This window comes from Scyliorhinus canicula, chromosome 11, assembly GCF_902713615.1.
Source record: "Scyliorhinus canicula chromosome 11, sScyCan1.1, whole genome shotgun sequence".
Classification (NCBI taxonomy): Eukaryota; Metazoa; Chordata; class Chondrichthyes; order Carcharhiniformes; family Scyliorhinidae; genus Scyliorhinus; species Scyliorhinus canicula.
In genome coordinates, this window is record NC_052156.1 from 144,355,635 (window position 1) to 144,379,288 (window position 23,654).

Sequence of the window (23,654 nt, forward strand, 5' to 3'; positions counted from 1 at the left end):
AAAAGCCTAGGTGTGATGAGAGGTGAAGCAGTTACATTTTCTTTACATAAGCAAATGTGATTTGACTGATGTTTTTGAAAAGCCATTAAGATTGGCGTCAGAAATTAACAAGTGGAACAGTCTCACGCGCAGAAAAAATGAACATCACTTTGGAAGTGTTTTTTCATCTGTTAATTTTAAATCAATTAGATGCTGCCTAAGAATGATTATGTACAAAGGAAGTCAATTACATTCATTGCTAAATAGGTCTACAGTTCCATGTACAATTCTAAAAACAGGCCTACAAAGCACATGACATGAAAAAATCAGAACAGATAAACTCAGAATTTGTCCCTAGCAAATCTGGATCAGGAAGTCTCTGCCTTTATCTGCTCCAAAGCAAATATTTGAAGGACCTTTATAGCTATCCTGCACATCAGTCATATTTCAAAGCAATTCCTGTCACACCTCTGTATAAGGAGAAATCACAATGAGCATGCCTAACCTGGGATAGCAATGTGGTATGAAACCATCTGCAAATCTACGGTCAGGATCCGTAGCATGGGACTGCTGAATGGATTTAAATGGGTCTATCACATTCCAGAATACCAAATCCAATACCTGTGACTGAGAGCATTCTGATAAACTACAGTACTCTTGTGAATTAGTTTTTAAATAAAGTACCCAATTCTTTCTTTTCCAATTAAGGGGCAATTTAGCGTGGCCAATCCACCTACCTTGCACATCTTTGGGTTGTGGAGGTGAAACCCACGCAGACACGGAGAATGTGCAAACTCCACACAGACAGTGTCCCGGGGTCAGGATCGAACCCGGGTCCTCGACGCTGTGAGACAGCAATGCTAACCACTGCACCATGGTGCCGCCCTTACTCTTGTGAATTAGTGTTCAAAACTGGGAAGGACAAGTGTACAGTGAATTCACTGTCTGAAAGGGTGGTGGAAACAGTTTAAGTTGTAGCTTTCAAAAGGGAATTGAATTAATACTTAACATAAAGAAACAGTCACAGGTGAAATAATTGGGAAATGGGATTAATTGTTTAGAGCCAGCGCAGGGACAATGACACTTTCAGCAGCATATAATTCTATGAATTAAACTTTTCCTTTTGTTGGGACATCTAAAATTAGCAACACCATTTAATTTGGTAAAGCATTCTAATCAGGACTTGTCTTGTAACTTCAGTGGAAATCCCAGAGCATCTGTCATTTTTACCCCGCTCCAATTTTGGTTGCCTTGAAAGTTATGCCAGGCGATCAGAAACCACCTGTAGAAATATGTTTTTTTAGTAAATGACTGAATTCCTAAGAAGGATTCTAAACCTAAGTTTGGAAAGAGCAATACGGACACCGTATCAGTCCAGCATTATGAACCTACCAACACTGCAGTGTTGTTTGGTGATATAAAACTGGCACTATTTGGCTGGTATTTCATAGAACAGGAATAAAGCTCTTTAGACAATAAGGCAAACTGACCCCTGCATTAAAGAGCACAATGACAAAATCTTATCAAAAGAATCAGGAATGAATGAGAGGAAAAAGCCAGAGAGCCCACTGGCCCTTCTATTAGCTTTAAATATAGTCCCAGTAATAAAAAAAAACATTTAATTAAAAAGAATGTTATTTTACAAAGCAAAGCTTTTTGGCAGCAACATTTGAAGCAGGTCTTTGGAAAACTTTATTCAAAAACCTTCAAAGAAGCCCACTTTTTAAATTTCATGTCAGTTTCATGACTTAATCCCCTCAAAACTGCTAGAGATCATTAGTTTACAGACCATTCCACCTTTACATTGTTACGAAATGCAGCACTCACTGGGAAGTGCTGAAGTTTTTATTTTCTTGATAATGGCAGTGACACTAAACTACAGTGCTTACAGATACAGAAATGCCCCACTACAAAACTCAATTCGTAAGAAAGACCTGAAAAAGTGGATTTTTGGATTAAATTAACAACTGCAAATAATTACCATAGTCCAGAATAGTCTCTGTGCAAATCATCTTTTGCCAGAACCCCACCAGCTGCTAGCTTGCTGTTTCATCACATTTTGCTTCTCCTGAGGACTAAAGTGCAGGACGGTGAGAATGGCAGTCAATGTCTGCTGACGGCCTAGGGCATCTGGCATGGTCAGGAACCTGTAGGTCACATTTTTCACATACTCCAGGTTTGCTCCTTCACGTTTCTTGTCCCTGAGATGTTTCTGTATCTCATCTTGAAGAACTTCCACATCTTCTTTGTGTCTTTCTTTCTCCATCAGAAGGCTGTCCTCCAGCTCATGAACCACAGCTTCCATTTGGTGTTTCTGCTTTCTCAGTGTTGTGACCTCAAGCTCCTTTCGAGCTAGCTGTTCTGCATAGTGAAGAAAAGTAGGTTCATTGGGTCCTGAAAAATTAACAGTCTGCTTTAGAATATCGTGACAGAAGTCTTCTTGAAGATTATCTTCATTTTGAGGACCTTCCCCATCTGACCAAAACTTGTTCTCAACGCAGTTTCTATGACTGGGTAGCCCGCTAGAGCCTGAACGTAGAGTTTCAGTCTCTCGATCTTTCTCAGCCAAGACTGCAAGAGTTCTGTCTCTATGTTTGTGCATTTCCTCTTCCAGTTTAATAACTCTCTCATGACACTGCCCCTCTATCTTTTCTATTTCTTTCTTGTGAGCTGCTTGGAGTTGGGCAATGTCCAAATTCTTTGCTTCAATGTCACATGTGTGTTTGGTCTCCATTTCATCACACGCGAGTCTAAGGGTAATATATTTCTCCTTCAGCTCTGCCAGCTGCTCACGCAAACTCTCCAGCTCTTTGGATGTACTGCCATCTTTAGCATTCTTGTTTTTGAGGACAACTTGAGCCCTCATTTTGTACCGTTCAAACTCTTCCTTCAGCTGTTTCAACTCTTGTTGATAATAGAAAACAGAGGCCTTCTCTCCATCAGATGTTTCAGGTGTGCCCGTCATATCAACTTCACAAAGCTTCTCTACATCTATGGGTTGCTGTGATTTCTGGATTGCCAACACTAGCAACCGCTTCAGCTTTTCCATTTTGTCTCTTAAAATATTGACATCAAGATTCGATTCATCTACAGGTAGATCTGCAGGGGTTCTGTTGGAAGCAGCAATAGCCAATGTTTTGTTCTCCATATCCAACTGAATTATACGGTCCTTCAGTTTGTGAATTGTCATCTTGTCTTTCTGCTTGCTCTTGTCGTAAGTGCCGAGGAGCTCAGACAGCTCAGAGACTCTACCTTCCAAATTTGCAACTCGTTCTTCTTCCATTTGAGAAAAATGTCGCAGTTGTTCCTGCACCTGAACAGCCTGAAGCAGAGAGTGAAAGAAAATAGTGTTAACCACAAATGGATTCTAAAAATATCTCCGTAATATTAAAAGGGATGCAAGAGATGGTAACATACTTCTCTTCAGTGTCAGGCTGTGCAGCAACATTTACTGATATTATCTGTGCACCATTTTATATTATTGGTGCAAGTCTTTCCTTTTCTTTGGCAATGAAAACAAAATTAAGGGGATGGATCCAGGAGCCAGAAGCCGAGTGGGTGCGCGCGGAGGAGGCCTCCTGCGTGGGGATCTCCCTCTGGGCCCTCGCCATGGCGGCACTCCCACCCCCACCCAAAAAACACTCCAGCAGCCCAGTGGTGATAGCCACTCTCCAATCCTGGAACCAACTGTGGCAGCAATTTGGCCTGACCAAAATGTTGGACAAAGCTCCCATCTGCAACAACCACAGGTTCACACCAGCACTGACTGATGCCACCTTCAAAAGGTGGGGGCAAGACGGAGGGACACTGAGTCAGGGACCAATACACGGACGGCAGGATCACAACACTGGATGAACTGACAGAGAAATTTCAGCTAGCCAGGGGGAACGAGCTAAGGTATCTGCAGCTTAAAAACTTCCTACGAGAGGAGAGAAGGACGTACCCACAACCACCACGACAGACACACCATGCCCGAAAGTGGCGGTCTTCGGGGTCTCGGACCAGCCAGATCTATTCCTGGGGAGGAGGGCGGACGCCCTTGCCTTTGCCTCCCTGATCGCCCGCCGTAGAATCCTGTTTGGCTGGCGGTCAGCAGCACCACCCAGAGCTGCAGACTGGCTGTCCGACCTCTCGGAATCTCTCCAAATGGAGAAAATCAAATTCGCCATCCGAGGGTCAGACAACGGCTTCCACAGAACGTGGGAGCCATTCACCCAATTGTTCCGGGACCTGTTTGTGGCCAACGTACAAGAGGAAGAATAGCCAGGTAGCCAAGAATCAGGGGAAAGTAGCCAAGGCATGAAAGGGAGAGATAGGCTGGGAGGCAGGGCGGGGGGACGACGACGACAGCTAAACCTGAGGAAAGAAAGGTGAACCACGGGGGGGGGGGGGGGGGTGACAGCTAAACCTGAGGAAAGAAAGGTGAACCACCGGGGGGGGGGGGGGGGGGGGGGGGGGGGGGGGGGGGGTGACAGCTAAACCTGAGGAAAGAAAGGTGAACCGTGGAGGGGAGGGGGAACAAGAGAGGAGAACCAGCGAGGTGGGGGGGGCGCAAGGAATGGGAGCCGGAAGGAAGGCACAGGGTACCAAAACGTACATGACATCTCCAGGAGCAGGGAACAAAGAAAATAAAGACGGAGGACGGGAGGAGCAGCAGAAGCGGAGGCGAGTGCAAGACGGCAGCGCGATCCGTCCGGGAGAAACAGGTGACAACAACACGAAACACAGCCAAGTATCGCACACTGTAATTATCTCCCTGGCACCCAAATGTATATTTGCCGCCCCAATCCCCCCCCCCTCTCCCGCAAACAGTCGGCTACTTACGTGGTGTAAATAATTTTGCCAGGTGTACAGAGCTGCCGCTGTCAAGCTGGTGCACAATACCCTACCAGTTATTCTATTTCATTTTTTATTGTATTTTTCTTTTACTGTGTACTATTTTCTTCTCTTTGTTATGTTGGGGTGTGCTCATATATATATATGTTTCTTATCCTGTGTACATAACGGTAATTATACCTTGTTCAAAAATCCAATAAAAAAAACATTTATAAAAAAAAAACTATAAATTAAACTAACTAGACTGAAACATATCAGTCATGAAGATGTGCTTTATGCCAAATGATTTCCAACCACTAGCTGGATATTGAATTGAGCATTTAAAAACAGACTTTTAAAAAATATAAGCTAAGGATCTTGGACTTACAGGTGGCTATTTAACGTTTATTACTGTACATCTCACATTCTACCCCCACTGAAATGGAGACAGCATGTCTGCAAAAAAAAAAAAAAAAAAAAAAACAACCAAAAAAAACCCCATAAAATACAATGGCCTCCGAGAAAGATGAATTAACCATATTTCCTATTCCATCAGCACAAGGTCTGCGTGGAGACAAACCATTAGACCTAGTCAGCTAACAATGGGACCCTGACTAAGAATGGGGATTCCCAGAACTGACCTAATCAAATTACTACTGGAATACACAATCATGTTTGAATTACTGCTCAGTTCACAGGATAAGCCAACCCTTTGTATGTTTTATACACGCGTTTTCTCAACAGAACAGAGGATCAGCAGCTGAGTCGCCAAGAGAGATCCTTCTTCTCCCTCTCTCTCCACCTGACTTGCAAGCCTTTGGACCTTGTCTGCTGTAGTTGGACTTCTCTCCATGGACACCAGGCAGAGATTTTAAAGAAAGAACTCAACTCCACAAGCTGGGTCTCCAAGGAAACAGACAGATCATCCATCTGCTATTTTAACACTGCTGAAAGCAGAAGCCCACCGAATGAAAGCAGCAAGACCACCAGATTCAGCCTGAAGCCAGGCGAGTCACCAAACGACAGCCTGAATTCCTTTCAACTTTTATGGACTCTAATTTGACCAACCTATCCTTCCCCACTCTGTAATCTGTATGTATGTGTGTGTGTTCATTCACGTGCAAATTCAGTAAGCTAACCTCTTTTTTTGTTAAACGCAAGAGAATTTGTCCTATTGGTTTGTTTGGGATCACAGTGGGTAAACAGTTAAGTACTCACTGAATTGGAAAGTATATCCTTTTCCAATAAAAAACTTCTAGTGGTCAAATGAGCCACTATCACTCCTCACCTGATCATAACATATCCAATATACATAATACTCAAAGTTAAGACAAAGAGTTACAAAAGGATTAGACTACAATTGGAGGAAGCCAAGGTAGATCCTTGGGTGACTTCAGAGGTAATGTTGCAAAGGTGGGAACAATTCTCTGGTTATGACTGGTTAGGCAAGACTGGAAAGGAGGGAAGGCATGCCCACTAAGTGAACAGAGGAGCAGCATTTGAAGAGGATGTGGTCAATTATGTCAAAGCATCAAAGTGCAAGGTACCATTAAGGACAGAAGTTAGAAACTGAATTGTGGCTGCTCTGTGCATTAGAGGCAGAGTTAAGAGCTTCATTTCATTGCAAGTAAACAAAGTGCAATTCCTGCCAGGTGGAGCAACGTGATCCAGAAACCATCCACCCACACTTGGAAATGTTTTTGGTCTGGAGTTTGCACATTCTCCCCGTGTTTGCGTGGGTTTCGCCCCCACAACCCAAAGATGTGCAGAGTAGGTGGATTGGCCACGCTAAATTGTCCCTTAATTGGTAAAAATGAATTGGGTACTCTAAATTTTTTTTAAAAAGGAAATGTTTTGGAGCTGGGGAAATTCACGCCTTGGGACCCGAAGAAGTCAGCAAGGTCGGATCCTCAGAGATAGGGGAACCATTTTTAAAGAGCGCCACAATCTCAGAATAATCCTACAGCACTACAGCACCCCACCACCCCCCCCCCCCCCCCCCCCCCCAAGAATTTCTGGCAAAGACCCCTCCCAATCTCTCTCTTTGGAGAGGGGCTCCAAAGTGAGCGACAACCGCTATGGGTTTACCAAAGGCCCCCTCTCCGGTCCCGCCCCTTGGCAGTGCCTGGTGGCAGCGTCATGGCACTGTCCAGCCATATCCCTGACCACCCAGGGTTGCTGCAAAGATCCCTCCGGCATGGTCATCATATCCATCCAGAGAATTCAAGAATTCAACAGTGGCTGTAAAAAGGTCCTCATTGAGGAACCTTCAATATCTGAGTGGTGCCAGCTGCTTCCATGGCAGAAAGGTTCCTCCAGTCCAGGCATGCTGTTCACAGTTTGAAATAGGGCACGGTAGCACAATGGTTAGCACTGTTGCTTCACAGCTCCAGGGTCCCAGGTTCGATTCGTCACTATGTAGAGTCTGCACGTGGAAGGAATTCTCCCTTCGATAATCAAGAGCAATCAGATTGGGTTCATAAAAAGCCAGAATTTGTATGTTAGGAGTTGAGTGACTATTATTCAGGTCTTTCAAAAACCGGCATTGGGTCTGAGAATTTTTGTCTCCAGTTTGGGATTGAACAGGGATGCCTATTATTGAATACAATAGCCTTAGACTCCCTGGCAGAAACAATTAGACAGGATCCTTTGATTTTGGGTTATATAGTGGAGGGAAGCAGCATAAAATCACGCTATATGCGGATGACGTGTTGCTGTTTGTATCTAAGCCAGACGTTTCTATTCCTACTATTATTGATGTGATGGATAGATTTAGCCTTTTATTGGGCCTATAAAATCAATTTGGCACTGTGGCACAGTGTTTAACACTGCTGCCTCACAGCTCCAGGGACCCGGGTTCAATTCCGGCCTCGGGTGACTGTGTGGAATTTGCACTTTCTCCCCTTGTCTGCGTGGGTTTCCGCCAGGTGTTCCGGTTTCCTCCCACAGTCTAAAGATGTACAGGTTAGGTGAATTGCCCCGTAATGTCCAAAAGGCTAGATGGGGCGACTGGGTTTACAGGGATAGGGTGGAGGCATGGGCTTAAGTAGGGTGCTCTTTCCAAGGGCTGGTGCAGACACGGTGGGCCGAATGGCCTCCTTCTGCACTGTAAATTCTATGATTCTAAGGCTATGCCATTGGGTGCGTTCAGAGGGAGACCCTAACCCTAACCCTTTCCTAATTTACCATTCAAGTGGTCCCCTTCAGGGTTTCCTTATCTGGGTGTAGTGGTTACCCCGTCCTTTAAACATTTGTATGAGGCAAACCCCCCCATTCATTGCATCTATTAGGTGGGACTTGCTCCTTTGGTCCTCCTTGCCAATTTTGCAGTTGGGCAGGGTAGCGTTAATTAAGATGAATGTGTTGCCTGGCTTATTGTATCCTTTACACAGATACCGCCAATTTTACTTTCTGCTAAGGTTGGGATGTTTAGTTCTTTTATATGGAACAAAAATAAATCTTGCTTAAAACTAGCCAAACTGCAGCTTCCCAGTTTAAGGGGGGGGGGGGGGGGGGGGGGGGTTGAATATTAAAATATTAATTAGTCTCACATCTGAGGTTGAGAAGGGATTGGGTCAGAGAAGACCCCTCTTCCATTTGGCTTGACATTGAAGCAGGCCTGTCTGAATACGCCATACAAGCCCTGTTCTTTTACAGGGATTTCAAGGCTGGGTCTGCCAAGTGTGCGAATCCTATTATTATTAACACTCTTAGGGCATGGAGGGTGGTCCATCAGCTGGAAGGGAGGTCAAAATAAAAAACATTTTGATTGGTATTTTCAATTTATACACAGTAACGCTTTATGTTCAATATTTACAGTACGTGTGGTTCTTATATATATATTATCAATCTTGGTGTTTCCTACACACCACCCCCCTTTCCCTTTTCCCCCACGCCCTCCCTGGCCCCTCCTTGGCATTCCCCTCTTTCGTTCAGGGTATTCTGTCCCCTTTCCCCCCCATCCCTTTTTGTTTTCTGTTGCCGGCCTTGTGGGTTTGAGGGGGGTCTTCTGCCAATGCGCCCCCCCGTGCTTCTCCCTCTAGTTCCCCTGAGTTCCCTCCTCTCTTCCTCCCGCAAGAGTTGTGTTTCCCGGTCTGTTGTAGCCATCTAAGATGGCCACCTGCAAAGGACCATGGGAATTATGGGCAACCCAGGACTTAGACAGATACACAGCCTTTGTGTATCAAAAACACAGGTAACCAGACCTGATCGAAAACCCTGCTCGTTTGCATTTTAATAGCCCATTTTCCCAGGACAATAGAACTCCAATCAAGCAACCGGTACAGCCACAGACTGATCGGCGTCACTTCTCTTACTCAGAAAGCACAACTGCCAAGGTCAATGACCGCTAAGGACCCGCCCAGCCACCAAGGCACCCGCCCCTTTATTGGCTGAAATCGAAGAGAGTGATCAGAGCCCTGTCAAACTATTGGCTCCAAGGTTAAGGACCGCCCCAAAGAGCGCGAAATCCCAGAGGGATAAAAGAGAGCACAGCCATGTGTTCTGTCTCTTTTGGATCCGGCATGTGCCTACCCAATTGCAGCAGGAACAGCCAGCTAAGTTCAAGACCAATGATCGCTACCTGACGGATGAACCCAGCAGAGACAGAGCCCCTTTCTTCGAACCAGCCAAGTGAAATCCAGATAAAGGCCTTTATCCATTTGCACAGTGCCGGTCACCCTGAAGTTAAGTATAGGTTATTGTAGCTGATAGGTGTAGTTTAACGCGTAGTAGATATTGTGTTTGCATGTTGAGATAACTCTTGTGTATGTAAATATACCATCTATTGAACTAACTAACTGGTTGTGTGGTCATTTGATCGAGATAAGGGAAAGGCTTGTGGTTCACCAAGATATATAAATAGAGCAACACTGTCTTCTCCCCTTTCTCACTTTTTCCCTAATCACTGTTGGCTTCGAACAGGCTGACGAACTGCCCCCATGTTTTGAGGAAGCCATCTTCCGACTCTCGGATGGTGTATTTGATCTTCTCCAAGTGGAGAAATTCCGCAAGGTCGGCCAGCCAGTCTACAGCTGTGGGTGCTGCTGCTGATCGCTGGCTGAGGAGGATTCTCCACCGTACAATTAGGGAAGTGAAAGCTAGGGCATCCCCATGTGTAGCTCTGTTCCGATACCCCGAAGATTGCCACTCTCAGGCATGGCTCCACCCTCACCCCTACCACCTTGGACATTGCCTCAGAGAAGGCTGTCCAGAACCCTACAAGTTTGGGACACACCCAAAACATGAGAGTCTGGTTGGCCGGGCCTCTCTGGCACCATTCACATTTATCCTCCACCTCCAGGAAGAACCTGTTCATTTGGGTTCTGGTTAGGTGCACTCTGTGCACCACCTTGAACTGCATGAGGCTGAGTCTTGCGCAGGAGGATGTGGAGTTGGCCCTGCTCAGTGCTTCGCTCCTGTGTCCCCAACCCACTTCTGTCGCTAGTTCGTCTCCCCATTCTCGTCTAGCTTCGTCCAGTGGCAGTCTCGCCCTGTCCAGTAGCTGTCTGTAGATTTTCCCGCAGTTTCCCCCTTCCCTACTGTCCGTGTTTATGAGGTTCTCTCGTAATGTGTTCCCAGGGCCCTGGGGTATCCTACTGTCTCCTTGCGGGGAAAGTGCTTTACCTGGAGGTGTCGAAGTTCCTGTCCTGTCGGTAGTTCCAGGTCAGTTCTCTCAGTGTCGTTAGTCTGTCCTCCATGTAAAAGTCCCTGAATGTTAGCGTCCCCCATCCTGTCTCCATTTTTTTAAGGTGGTGTCTAGCATGGCTGGTGGGAGCTTGTGGTTTCCGCAGATGGGGGCCTTTGGGACATCTCAGTCAGACTGAAATGTTGCCTCATCTGGTTCCGTGTCCTTAGTGTGGATATCACCACTGGGTAGGATGTGTATTTCGTCCGGGGGGTGGTGGGAGCGGTGCCGTGGTGGGGCCCGGTGGGTCGTTCTCTTGCAGGAAGACTCCTCCATCCGCACCCATTCCGTGGTGGGTTTGCGTATCAATCCCCTCACTCTCTCTGCCGTAGCTGCCCAGTGGTAGTAATGTAGGTTTGGTAGTTCCAGGCCACCCCTGTCTTTTCTTCTCTGCAGTGTTGATTTGGTGATTCTTGGCTTCTTCCCCCCCCCCACACAAAATCCATGTTCATTTTGCCTATGTTGTGGAAGAAGGGACCTTGTCAAAAGCCGTACTGAAGTCCATGTAGACTACATCAACTGCACCGCCCTCAACTACACACCTCATCACCTGCTCGACAAATTCAGTCAAATTTGTTAGACATGATCTCCCGTTGACAAAGATGAAGATCGGTATTGATCTGAACAGCACGAGGAACCTCGGCAATACGTTCATTTTGATCGTCTGCACCCTCTCTTTAGGTCCTTTTGACTTTCTCCGTCAGGCAGGTCAGATTCCACTTGTGGATCTGTGTCCAGACATGATCATGTCAAATGGAGGAGCAGGCTCGAAGGGCTGAATGTTCTGCTCCTGTCCCTATATTTTGTTTTTCTAGGTTAATTTAACAGAACAAAATAATAATGTTGGGCACTGATTAAAGGATGATAAATTGTGAGAAATAATTGAAGAGGATTTGCATCAACTAACCTGGGAAAAAAATTACAGTATCAACAGAGGTCAAATTAGGAGGTGGTTTGCAGAATATATTCAGAACTCCTGACAGTATTTTCACGTATCTAATGCTCTCTGGCCACAGGAGAGGTGCCAGATTTCATGAGGACAGCCCATGTGCTACCATTATTCAAGAAGGGAAGAACCTTCATTGTTCATGTATGCTTTATCCGATGCCGTATGCTTCATTCGATGCCAATGCTTATGTAGTTACATTGTATATCTTGTGTTGCCCTATTATGTATTTTCTTGAATTTTGTTTAATTCCCTTTTCTTCCCATGTACTGAATGATCTGTTGAGCTGCTCGCAGAAAAATACTTTTCACTGTACCTCGGTACACGTGACAATAAACAAATCCAATCCAATCCAATCCAGATAATTACAGGCCAGTGAGTCTATCAGTGGTAGGGAAATTATTGGAAAAAATTCTGAGGGACAGATTTATTCTCCACTTGAGAGGCAAGGATTAATGAAGGATAGTCAGCATGGCTTTGTCAACGGGAGATCATGTCTAACAAATTTGACTGAATTTGTCGAGCAGGTGATGAGGTGTGTAGTTGAGGGCGGTGCAGTTGATGTAGTCTACATGGACTTCAGTACGGCTTTTGACAAGGTCCCACATGGAAGGCCGATCCAGAAGGTAACAGCCCATGGGATTCAGGACAATTTGACAAATTGGACCCAAAATTGGCTTTGTGACAGGAGGCAGCGTGGTCGTAGGTTGTTTTTGTGACTGGAAACCTGTGTCCAGTGGTGTACCGTAGGACGGTGCTGGGTCCCTTGCTGTATGTAGTAGCATTAATAATCTAGATGTGAATGTAAGTGGTATGATCAGTAAGTTCGCAGATGACGTACAAAATCGGTGGCATGGTAAATAGCGAGGAGGAAAGCCTTAGCTTCCAGGGTGTTATAGATGGGTTGGTCAGATGGGCAGAACAGTGGCAAATGGAATTTAACCCTGAAAGGTAAGAGGTGATACATTTTGGGAGGACTAACAAGGCAAGGGAATACACAATGAACAGTAGGGTGCTCGGATGTATAGAGGACCAGAGCGAGCTTGGGGTGCATGTCCAAAGATCCCTGAAGGCAGCAGGAAAGGTAGATAAGGTGGTTAAGAAGGCATATGAGATACTTGCCTTTATTAGCCAAGGCATAGAATATAAGAGCAGGAAGGTTATGATGGAGCTGTATAAACTACTTGTTAGGCCAGAGCTAGGGTACTGGGCACAGTTCTGGTTGCCAGACTATAGGATGTGATTTCACCAGAAAAGATGCGGAGGAGATTCACCAGGATGTTGCCTGGGATGGAGTGTTTGGAGCTATGAAGAGAGGCTGGTGAGGCTGGGGTTATTCTCCTTAAGAGCAGCGAAGGCTGAGGAGGGGCCTGATGAGGTGTAAAAAATTATGAAGGACATAGGCAGGGTAGATAAGAAGCAACTTTTCCCCTTAGAAGAAGGCTCAACAACCAGGGTCATAGGTTTAAGGTAATGGTCAGGAGATTTAGAGAGGATTTGAGGAAACACTTTTTCACTCAGACAGTGGTGGTACCTGAAAGGGTGAGAACCCTCACATTTAAGAAGCATTTAGAAGAGCACTTGAAACACCCTGGTGTGCAAGGCTCTGGGCCAAGTGCTGGGAATTGGGATTAGAATGGATGGGTGCACGGGGCGGCATGGTGGCGCAGTGGTTAGCACCGCTGCCTCACGGGGGTGAGGACCCAGGTTCGATCCCGGGTCACCGTCAGTGTGGAGTGTGCATATTCTCCCCGTGACTACGTGGGTCTCACCTCCACAACCGAAAGATGCGCAGGGTAGGTGAATTGGCCAGCTAAAATGCCCCTTAATTGGCATAGACAATAACACTAAATTTATATATTTTTTAAAACAATGGATGGGTGCATGATGACCGGCCTCCTTCTGTGCTGTAAAACTATGACTCTATGTGGGAAGTTGCAATCTAAGAATATGGACAAGAAAGTCCATGACCATTTGCTGATATAAAGTTCAAACCCTACCTTCTTTATTTCCAGCTGAAGTTGTGCCTGATAATGAGTTTTTGTCTCAGTCATTTTTTCCTCCAATTCCTGTACACGTGGGTCTGGTCTTCTCTTCTCTTCTCCAGCAAGCCGTAATGCACATTTCATCTCATCGACTTCCCGATTCAGATGCTTCATTTGAGACTCACAGTTATCCACCCTGTCTGCTGCATGGCTTTTTGATGTCAACATTTCCCTCGTATCTTCTAGCTGCAGTTCCACATCTTGGCGCAAAGCTCTCTCTTCCTGTAGCAACTTTTGAAGTTCATGAAGCATTGAGGCGTGGTCACTCTGCTCCCGGCTTCGTTCGTGCTGCTGGGTAATGATTCGAGCTTTGGCCTCTGCGAGCTGTTCTTGGACTTTATTCATCTCTGCTTCATATCTGGTGCTTTCTTCGTCAAACCTCTGGGTCAAGTCTTCTAGCTCTTGCCTCATTTTCTTCTTGTCTGTTAAATAGGAGGCCTCCATTCGTGATTTCTCCTGTGTAACAGTTGCCAAAGCATTGGTCAGTGTTGCCAACTGACTCTTCAATTGTATCATTTTATCAGTATCACTGTGGTTCTGCTGTTCCCCACTCCCAACACTGATACCACTTTCAGAACCATTGGCTTCCTCAGATTTGGGGGAGGAGGTTCCTCCAGCCAACCGCTCCACTGAGCTTTTATCTTCATCATTTAATTCTCCCTTGGTGCTATTGGTCAAACTAGCTGCTGTGTCCATACTATTCATTGTACCTGCACTGTCCTCACTATGGACTGAGCTCTGGTCATCTCCAAGGTCAGAGGCTGTACTTCCAGGACCAACATTCTGTAAACTATTATCCACATCTTGTGATACAGAGAGGACTTTCAAACTGGCCTCCAATGCCTCCTTTTCTTTGATGAGGCTTTTATAGGCACGGACAACATCTCTCAGGCGTGTCTGGTATTGGAACAGCTGCTTCTTCTGTGCTTCAATGGTATCTAAAAGCTCTTTCTTACCAGGGCCACCACCAAAGTTCACGCCAAACTTCTCCATGTCAGTTCAAAATAGATCTCCAAGCAAGGAACCCATCTGCAATGAGGAAGAAAATAAATATTATTTGATAAAAATGTGTCGATCTCCTGTCCTCAGTTTCAATATAGTGAAATAGTGGGCAGCTGAAATTTGACAAATTCATTTAATCTCTGTAGACTAAGAGAGAGAGGCATTAAATAACGAACTGAGACATCAGAGGTCAGTCAGGAAAGCAGAAAATCAGTGAAGGAGAAATAACATCCGCCCTGTTGACAGACGCAAAACAGAGAGAGTCTGGAGGTGAATTTGGTCTTTGGTAGGCAGGAAAATGAGCCAGTGCGAATCAGCCACATCTCTACACCCTGTCCAATTTTCAATAGATCATTTGAAGTACAATTTCAACATTTGCATGATAGATATGGGGAAAGCACTGGATGTACTATGTTTGGGTTTTTAAAAGCATTTGAGGCTTATAAAGGTGCCAGAAATAGTAGTTAATCTGAGGATTGGGAAGTTTTTAGAATACAACAAAGGAAAGCCAAGAAACTGATAAAGAGAGAACAGAATATGAATGTAATTTAGCAAAAACCATAAAAATGGACTGTAAAAGCTTCTATTGATGTGTAAAAAGTAAACAACATTTGGTTCAGGTAAATGTGGGTCCATTACAGGCAGTGTCAGGAGAATTCATTTTTTTTCTCTTCTTTATTCTCCTTTTTCCATATTTTCTCCCAAATTTACACCCACCAACAATAAACAATAATCAGTAACAAATATGTCAATTCCCATATCAATGACAACGATCCCATCCTCCCACCAAACCCCAGACATTCGCCCGCATGCTCACATAAACAAATGACAAAAAGAAATCAGGAATCACCCATAGCCCCCATTAACACTCATTGCCCCCCTCTCACCAACCCCCCCAACGAATGTCCGATGTTATCCAGTTCTTGAAAGTACATAATGAATAATGCCCATGAATTGTAGAACCCCTCCGTCCTTCCCCTCAGTTCAAACTTAACCTTCTCAAGAGTCAAGAATTCCACCAGATCCCCTCGCCATGCCAGGGCACAGGGTGGAGAGGCTGCTCTCCAACCCATCAGGATCCGCTTTCGGGTGATCAACGAGGCGAAGGCTACAACATCTGCCCCCGCACCTGTTTCCAACCCTGGCTGGTCCGGCACCCCGAATATGGCCTCCCGAGGGCCCGGGTCCAGTTTCACGTACACCACTTTAGAGATTACCTTAAACACCTCCTTTCAGTAATCCTCCAGCTTTGGACAGGACCAAAACATATGAACGTGGTTTGCGGCCCCCTCCCCCCGCAACGTTCACACACATCTTCTACCCCCTCAAAGAGCCGGCTCAGCCTTGCCCTTGTAAGGTGTGCTCCATACACCACCTTCAGCTGTATCAGCCCCGACCTTGCGCACAAGGTGGAGGCATTCACTCTCCGGAGCACCTCACACCAGAACCCCTCCTCCATATCCTCTCTCAACTCTTCCTCCCACTTTGCTTTGATCCCTTCCAATGGTGCCTTCTCCTCTTCCAAAATAGCTCCGTAAACCGCTGACACTACCCCCTTCTCCAGTCCCCCTGTCGTCAGCACCTCCTCCAGCAATGTGGAGGCCGACTCCTCCGGGAAGTTCTGTATCTCCTTTCTGGCAAAATCTCGAACCTGCATGTATCTAAACATTTCCCCCTGCTCCAGCCCATACTTTGCTTCCAGCTCCTTCAATCCTGCAAACCGACTCCCAAGAAACAAATCTTTCAGTGTCTTAATCCCCTTCTCCTCCCATTTCCATCCCACCTCCCTGGCTCAAATCTGTGGTTCCCCTGAATCGGTATTTCCGTTGACCCTGCCCCCAACCCGAAATGTTGGCGAAACTGCCTCCAAATTCTCAATGAAGCTATTATTACCGGACTCCCTGAGTACTTCCCCGGGGCTATCGGGAGCAGCGCTGTTGCTAGTGCTTTCAATCCCGACCCCCTACACAAACTCTCCTCCATTCTGACCCACTGGGAATCAACCCCTCTTACCCAGCTCCGCACCTTCTCCACATTCGCTGCCCAGTAGTAATACATCAGGTTCGGAAGACCCAAACTCCCTGCCTGCCTTCCCTGCTGTAGTAGCACCTTTCTAACTCTGGCCACCTTCCCTCCCCATATGAATCCTTCCCTCAATCTTTCTGAAAAAAGCCTTTGGCAGAAAAATCAGCAGGCATTGAAAAATAAACAGAAATCGTGGCAACATGTTCATTTTAACCGCTTGCACCCGACCCGCCAGTGACAGAGGGAGGTCAGGAGAATTCATAATAGAGAATAGAGAAATGGCAGAAAAGCTACATGATTACTTTGTGTCTGTTTTCACAGATATGGTGATCCAAGGCACGAGAGAGAATATGAAGTTGAAGGAAATTAGTATAAGAAAGAAGGTTGTATTGGAGAAATTGATGGGACTAAAGGTTATAAGTCCATGGGATCTGATATTATACATCTCATGAATTTACTATAGAGATAGTGGATGCATTGGTGATCTTCTTCCAAAACTCTATAGATTCTAGAATGGTTCCTGAAGATTGAAAAATAGCAAATGTTACCGCACTATTTAAGAAGGGAAGGAGAGAGAAAACAGGGAACTACAGACTTGTTAGCCGTACATCATTGGCAGGGAAAATGCTGGTATCTATTATAAAAACTGTGATAAATAGACACTTGGACAACCATGATCTGATTGGGCATAGTAAGCATGGATTTACGAATGGGATTTGAATGTTGATGAACTTGTTGGAGATTTTTGAAAATTTTACTCACAACATTGATAAAAGAGAGTCAATGGATGTGGTATATTTGGACTTTCAGAAGGTTTTTGATAAATTCCCCTACAGGAGGTTAATTGGGATAGGAGGCAATATACTGTCATGGATTGAAGCTTGGCGAACAGGCAGAAAACAGGTAGGAATAAATGGGTCATTCTTGCATTGGCAGGCTGTGGCTCGTGGGGTACTGCAAGGATGGGGTCCCGCAGTACCTCATCAAAGTCAGCCTGGTACTGGGTCAGATCCCCCAGTGACTCAGACATTCTGCCGAGACTCTTGACCATGGCCGTCACCGACTGCACGACACCTTCACTCATGGTGCCGACGCCGTGCACCAGGCTCTCCACTGCGGTTGCCACCCTTACAGTGTTGGTCTCTGTACTACTCATTGTCAGAACCACCTCCTGCGCCCGTAGCCTCTGGGACTCCTCCAAGCAGCTATGGATCTGCTGGAGTGACGCTGACATATCCCTATGAACGTCCAGGTAGGTCCCTCTCGTCCCCATCAGCTCCAGGTACCTCTGTACCACAGGCTCAGCATCAGGCTGGGACCCAGCCGGCTCCTGGAATCCAGCAGCCCTCCGACTGCTGTCTCGCCTGTGAGTTCCTGCCTCCACCTGATGTAGATCATCAGCAGTGTGGTGCTCACCAAATTGTGCCCCCGAAGCCTGTCCACTAACATACCCCGCTGAGGTGTTTGTATCTGCGTTGGTGGGGGGAGGAGATGACAGCTGTGCCACGACTATGGTTGCATCCTCGGAGCTTTCCTCCGAGGTGTTCTCTTCGAGTCAGGAGAGGGGGTCGCCTGGGATTGACTGGCACCATCGTGGAAGGGATGGATCAGTCAGTAAGGCAATCACTACACGTTTGACAGGTTCCGCAGGTGGAGCTCAGTGGTTCCTCACCTCTGCGGTGTCTGCCAGCCTCTGCGTGGCTGACCGATCTGTCCTTGGCCACCCCAGTCACCTCCAGGGTACACTCCTTGAAGGAGATGAGGATTCTTATATCCGAACTGCTCCACTAGTCTGGCCCTCTCCCGACTGTTATGGGACTGCTTTTCCTGAGAAGACACGAGAGGGCATCGTTAGCCACTCACACGTGGTTCACAGTGTTGGGAGAGGAGGTAATAACGAGAGGTGGTGGTGGGGTGGGGGAGGAGGAAGGGCTGGGGGTTGGATGGGGAGTTGGGGGGTGGATGCTCCTTTGGGGAGTGGGTGTTGGTGTCTACTCACTCGTGCTGCCCGCTGAAGGTCGTCAACCTTTTTTCGGCACTGAAGGCCAGTCCTCCTGGTCACACTCTCCAAGCTGACAGCTGCTGCCACCTCATCCCAGGCAGCACTGGCTGCCTTGTGGCTGACTCTCCGGGAACAGGATATCCCTTCTAGTGTCAACGGTGTATGGCAGCATACCACGGTAAGGATCGGAATCTTGGGGCCGGTCTCCTGGGTGCCAATATGTCTGGGGTTGGCTGAGCAAGTGCTGCTTGACCTGGTTAGCGGCGGGCTGGAGAGCGCTGTCCCGGTAAATCAGCTGGCGAGCCTTCATTTCCAGCGAGAACCCGTGGGGCCTCATTCAGTGGACCAATTAACGTTGAATTGCGTTGCCGGCCCCACTGAGCCAAGCACCAGGAAGCTCGCTGCAATTCCTGCTCGTTATCACACTTAGAAATCTTTCCGGAGAATTGCGCCTTTGAAGTTATCTCCTTTGGTAGGGAAAATAGAAAAGCATATCTTTATACAAGGTGAGAGACGAGGAAATGTTGGCATACGGAGGGCCCAGAGTGCACTTGTATACAATTTGAAGAAAGTTAACATGTAGGTAACAAGGAACTGTGAAAGCAAATGGTTTGTTAGTTTTTATTATGAATGGATTGGAGTACAAAAGTGAATTGGTCCCACTGCAATTGTGAGAGGTCTTTTTAAAAAAAAATTTTTTTATTGGGTTTTTGAACAAAGTACATTTATCGTTATGCACACAGAATACGAAATATATATTTATACATATACAGGAGAAGGGCATACCCAAACATACCAAAAAATAAAATTAAAATTAAAATAGAATAACTGGCAGGGTATTGTGCACTAGCTCAACAGTAGATTATATGAGGTCTTGGTGAGACCACAACCAGAGTAGTGTGTATAGAATACTGTACTGTGCACAAGTTTGGTCTTCTTCCCTCAGGAAGGATATAATTATCTTAAAGGACATGCAACAAAAATAGATTCCTGGATTGAGGGGATTATCCTCTGAAGAGAGATCAAGTAGAATAGGCCTACATTCCCTGGAGTTTAGAAGAATAAGAGATGATTGCATTGAAACATAGAAACTTCTTAAGAAGTTTGGCAGGGTAGACATTAGGAAGATGTTTCCCTTGGAATAAGGGGTCAGGCATTTACGACTGAGATGGATATTATCAATATTTGCAATTCTCTACCTCAGAGCTGTGTATGCTCAGTCAATAGGAAGAATCAAGAAAGGCAGTATGTGTTAAATGGTATAATTTTAGAGGGAAAACAGAAACTGAGATACTTGTGGGTGTACCTATACAAATCTTTGAAGCAGGTTGGACAAGTTGAGAAAACCGTTGTTAAAATGTATGAGCGCTTTAGTTTTATTAATAGAGTACAAAAGGAAGGAAGTAATGCCGGACTTTTATAATACACTAGTTAGTCCCCAGATGGAATACTGTGTTCAATTCTGGACATCACACTTTAGGAAGGATGTCAAGGCATTGGAGAGGATGCAAAAGAAGTTTACAAGAATGGTACCAGGAACGAGGGGTTTTGGTTGTATGGAAAGACTGGAGAAACTGGGCTTGCTCCCCTTAAAGCAGAGAAGGTAAAGAGGAGATTTGACAGAGGCTTTCAAAATCAGGAACAGTTTTGATAGCGTAATTAAGGAGAATCTATTTCCAGCGGCAGAAATGTTGGTAACCACAAAACATAAACTTAAGATGACTGACAAAAGATCCAGAGGAACTATTGTGAGGATTTCTAAAACAATTATAATGATATTGAATGATTACCTGAAAGGGTTGTAGAAGCAAATTCAAAAGTCCAAAAGTGAAGTCCAAAAGAGGATTGGGAAAATTTTGTACAGGGCTGTGGGTCAGAAGCATGGTGTGTGATTAATTGGATAGCTCTACCAAAGAGCCATGCAGTCTCAAAGGACTGAATTGTTTCCTACTATGATGCATCATTCCTTGAAACTATGTCTATCAATTTTTATTACCATTATCTCTATCGTAAGCTATGTAGACCCTATTGCTCTGAAATTCCCAACTTCCCCTTCTGCATATTGCTTGTTAAAATGTACCTCTTCAACCAAGTTTCCAGTCACCTATTCTAATATTGCGCAACTTAGCTCAGTGCCAGTTTTCATCTAATTATGACATGGACTGAAAATTGGTTAGCAGACAGAAAAGTAGAAATAAATGGGTCTTTTTCAGAGTGGCAGGAGTGGCCAGTGGAGTACTGCAGGGATCAATGCGTCTGCCCCAGCTATTCATAATATATTTCAGTGATTTGGATGTAGGGGCCAAATGTAATATTTCCAAGTTTGCTGACAAAACAAAACTTGGTAGGACTGCGAGTGGTGAGGAGGATGTTAAGAGGCTTAAAGGCAATGTAGACAAATTTAGTAAGGGGTCAAAAATACAGCAGATGCATTATAATGTTGATAAGTATGAAATGATTTACTTTGGCAAGATAAACGTAATTGCAGAGTATTCAAATCAGTGTTTCACAAACTTTTTTTACTTTTGCCAACTGGCTGATGTTCGCGACTCACGCCGGCCGACCGTCGCGATACACGGCACGTTCGCTTAACGTTAAGCTGACAGGGGAGCCTGCATGGTCTTCACAATCTTACTCCAATCAGGTTCACAGGAGAGGGCAATGCACATATCAGGTGTAGATTTTAGCCAGTTCCTTTGTGCCGTGTTCATCTTTATGAAAATGGAAAATCCAACCTCGCACATGTACGTCATCGTGAAGGCCCTCAGCACTGGTTACTCATGGGAGATGCTGCTCCAGAATGCTGACAGCCTCATGGGCCTTTGGTGTGTTTTCAATTTGATATCACACATCAGGTACAACAGCGCAGTCTTTTAATTTGGAGTTAACTGTAGGTTAATAATGGACTCTTCGGTCTCAACCTCAAAATAAATTTTTCACCCACTTCTCTTTCAAAATCTGAAATTTCTCCTCTCATTTGCCAGTAGTTCCCTGCATATAACACACATGGGCTTTTCATCCTTATTTGCATTGGCACAATTGACAAGCCCATTCCTCAAGAAGTCATTTTTCTACTGCGTTGTCCTGACTTTGTAGGCTGTTAACCAGAGGCCCTGGAGTTCTGCACAGAGCAGGGGCTGGTTTAGCACAGGGCTAAATAGCTGGCTTTTAAAGCAGACCATGGCAGGCCAGCAGCGCAGGTTTAATTCCCATACCGGCTTCCCCGAATAGGCGCCGGAATGTGGCGACTAGGGGCTTTTCACAGTAACTTTATTGAAGCCTACTTGTGACAATAAGCGATTTTCATTTAATTTTTTTTCCATTTCAGAGTTAACACCAGCACTGCACTGTGTCTTGTCCTGGACTCTCCCGTGCAGCTCTCTCCAGCAGATTCTGTTATGAGATGTTGTCCAGTAGGAACACTGGCTATTTGAGTCTTTGGCCGTCTCTTACTTTTAAGAAAATGATCCATTTTCACAGACCTCTTGCCAGCAGCTGGAAAATGGAAGCACCTCTGCTATGTGATTTGGCACCAAAAGCAAGTATTTGGAGGGTTCTTGACATCAATTGTACATGCAGGATGCATTACCTGCTCTCTGCTGCCGCTTCTGGTTGGAAGACTGCACACAGCCTCATTTCTTTTCATTTTAAAGGTGGCAACGGTCGCCATTCTCAATGTAAAAGCCAGTAGCGACCATTGGGCGCTTCTCTTGCGATAAAGACCATGGCAGGAATTGTGCGACCGATCGCTTTACGACCCTCCTGATACGCAAATTTTCTACCACAGGAGTCTGTGGAGACCAACTCACTGAATATACCTAAGAAGGAAATAGATCAATTTATTGACTCAAAAGGCATCATGGCATATGGGGAAAGAGCGGGAGCATGGCCTCAAGCTAAAGGATCAGCTGTGACCGTATTGAATGGCGGAGCAGGCTCGAAGGGCCGAATGACCTACTCCTGCACCTATTTTCTATATTTTTATGTCACTATGCTCTTGTGAGGTGCCCTGGGGCTGTTTATTACATCTGGTATGGCTTTTTTGGGAGTATTCTCACCTCCACATCAGGTGGTTGTGAGTTCAAAGTCCAACTCTGGACACTTGAGCACAAATACGTAGGTTAACATTCCAGTGCAATGCTCTGTCAGAGATGGGCCAAGGGTTTGCTGCTCTGTCAGGAGACAATATGGAAGGAGTGCTGCCAGGCTTTGGGTGCTGTGATTTAGATGAGCTGTTAAACGGAGGCCCTGGTTGGATATAAAAGATCCCAGGACACTATTCTGAAGAGAAACAGAGATGTTCTGGAGGTGTTCTGACCAACATCTATCTCTCAATCAACCTCAGTAAGTAACCATATTATCTGATCATCACAACTGTTAGTGGTCCCTTGATATGTGCACATTGGCTGCCGTGTTTCCTATAGTACAACAACAGCGAAACCCGAGAAGTACTTTATTAGTCGTAAGGACAAAATTGGTGCGTTCTGATGTTGTGAAAGACGCAATGTAAATAAATACAAGTTCTTCAAAAGACTTGGTCACAAATTTGGCCTTTCATGAACTCAGGGTGCCTTACAATAGTTTTGTAGCCAGTGAAACCCTTCTCGAAATGTAATCACTGTTTTCCGGATCCCCCAAACCACAACGTGATGACGGCCCGATCATCTGCTTTAGTGATGTTAGTGGAGGTTGAGTTTAACAATAATGACCAGAAATGGGGCGAGGGTACCTTGCTTTAGTTCGAAACTGTCACAAGATCTTTTACAGCCGCCTGAGCAGAGTCTCCGTTAAACAAGAACCATCCCCCCGCACGCACGCCCGGGACAGGGCAGCGTCCCCGCAGTACCGACCGGCTCCCGGGCACTCAGGACCCACCGGCCCTCCCGAAGCCGTGTTTGGTCAACCGACCGGACTCCCATTTCCCCTCTCGCCCAACGAAAGCCGCTTCACGTCACCCACAAAGCAAACAGGCCCGATCCTCACCGAGATCCGCCTCCTCTCCGGGCTGACTGTCGCCTTCAGGCCGAGGCCGGGACGCCGAGGCCAGAAAACCTTCGCTGACGTCGCCAATGGAACAGGAAAGACGCCATCTTGAGAAGGTGACAGGCCTCGGAGTCAAAGGTCATCGCAGCGACGTCACTGGAGCAGCCGCTT

The 23,654-nt window shown here is 45.8% G+C and overlaps 1 protein-coding gene across 4 annotated transcripts; it reads right to left on the reverse strand.

Moving 5' to 3' along the window:
- Window positions 1-156: 156 nt before the first annotated feature.
- On the reverse strand, window positions 157-23,639 carry gcc1 (GRIP and coiled-coil domain containing 1). 4 transcript variants are annotated; one of them, XM_038811631.1, is made up of 4 exons: window positions 23,484-23,639; window positions 20,291-22,318; window positions 13,427-14,500; window positions 157-3,301 (listed from the first exon to the last, which is right to left on the reverse strand). In XM_038811631.1, the coding sequence occupies exons 3-4, from the start codon at window positions 14,462-14,464 to the stop codon at window positions 1,988-1,990; spliced, it is 2,352 nt and encodes a 783-aa protein (XP_038667559.1). In that variant the 5' UTR covers window positions 14,465-14,500; window positions 20,291-22,318; window positions 23,484-23,639; the 3' UTR covers window positions 157-1,987. The 4 variants fall into 4 exon arrangements, with proteins under 4 accessions (XP_038667559.1, XP_038667558.1, XP_038667562.1 ...); XM_038811630.1 differs by lacking the exon at window positions 20,291-22,318 and having other exon boundaries at window positions 23,484-23,637; XM_038811634.1 differs by lacking the exons at window positions 20,291-22,318; window positions 23,484-23,639 and adding an exon at window positions 18,498-18,875.
- Between the last annotated feature and the right edge of the window lie 15 nt (window positions 23,640-23,654).

Coding starts and splice junctions, on each gene's coding strand:
- gcc1 (XM_038811631.1), bottom strand. CDS start 14,464: ATGGAGAAGTTTGGCGTGAACTTTGGTGGTGGCCCTGGTAAGAAAGAG. Junction 3,302..13,426: donor TTCAGCTGGAAATAAAGAAG/GTAGGGTTTGAA, acceptor TCTCTGCTTCAG/GCTGTTCAGGTGCAGGAACA.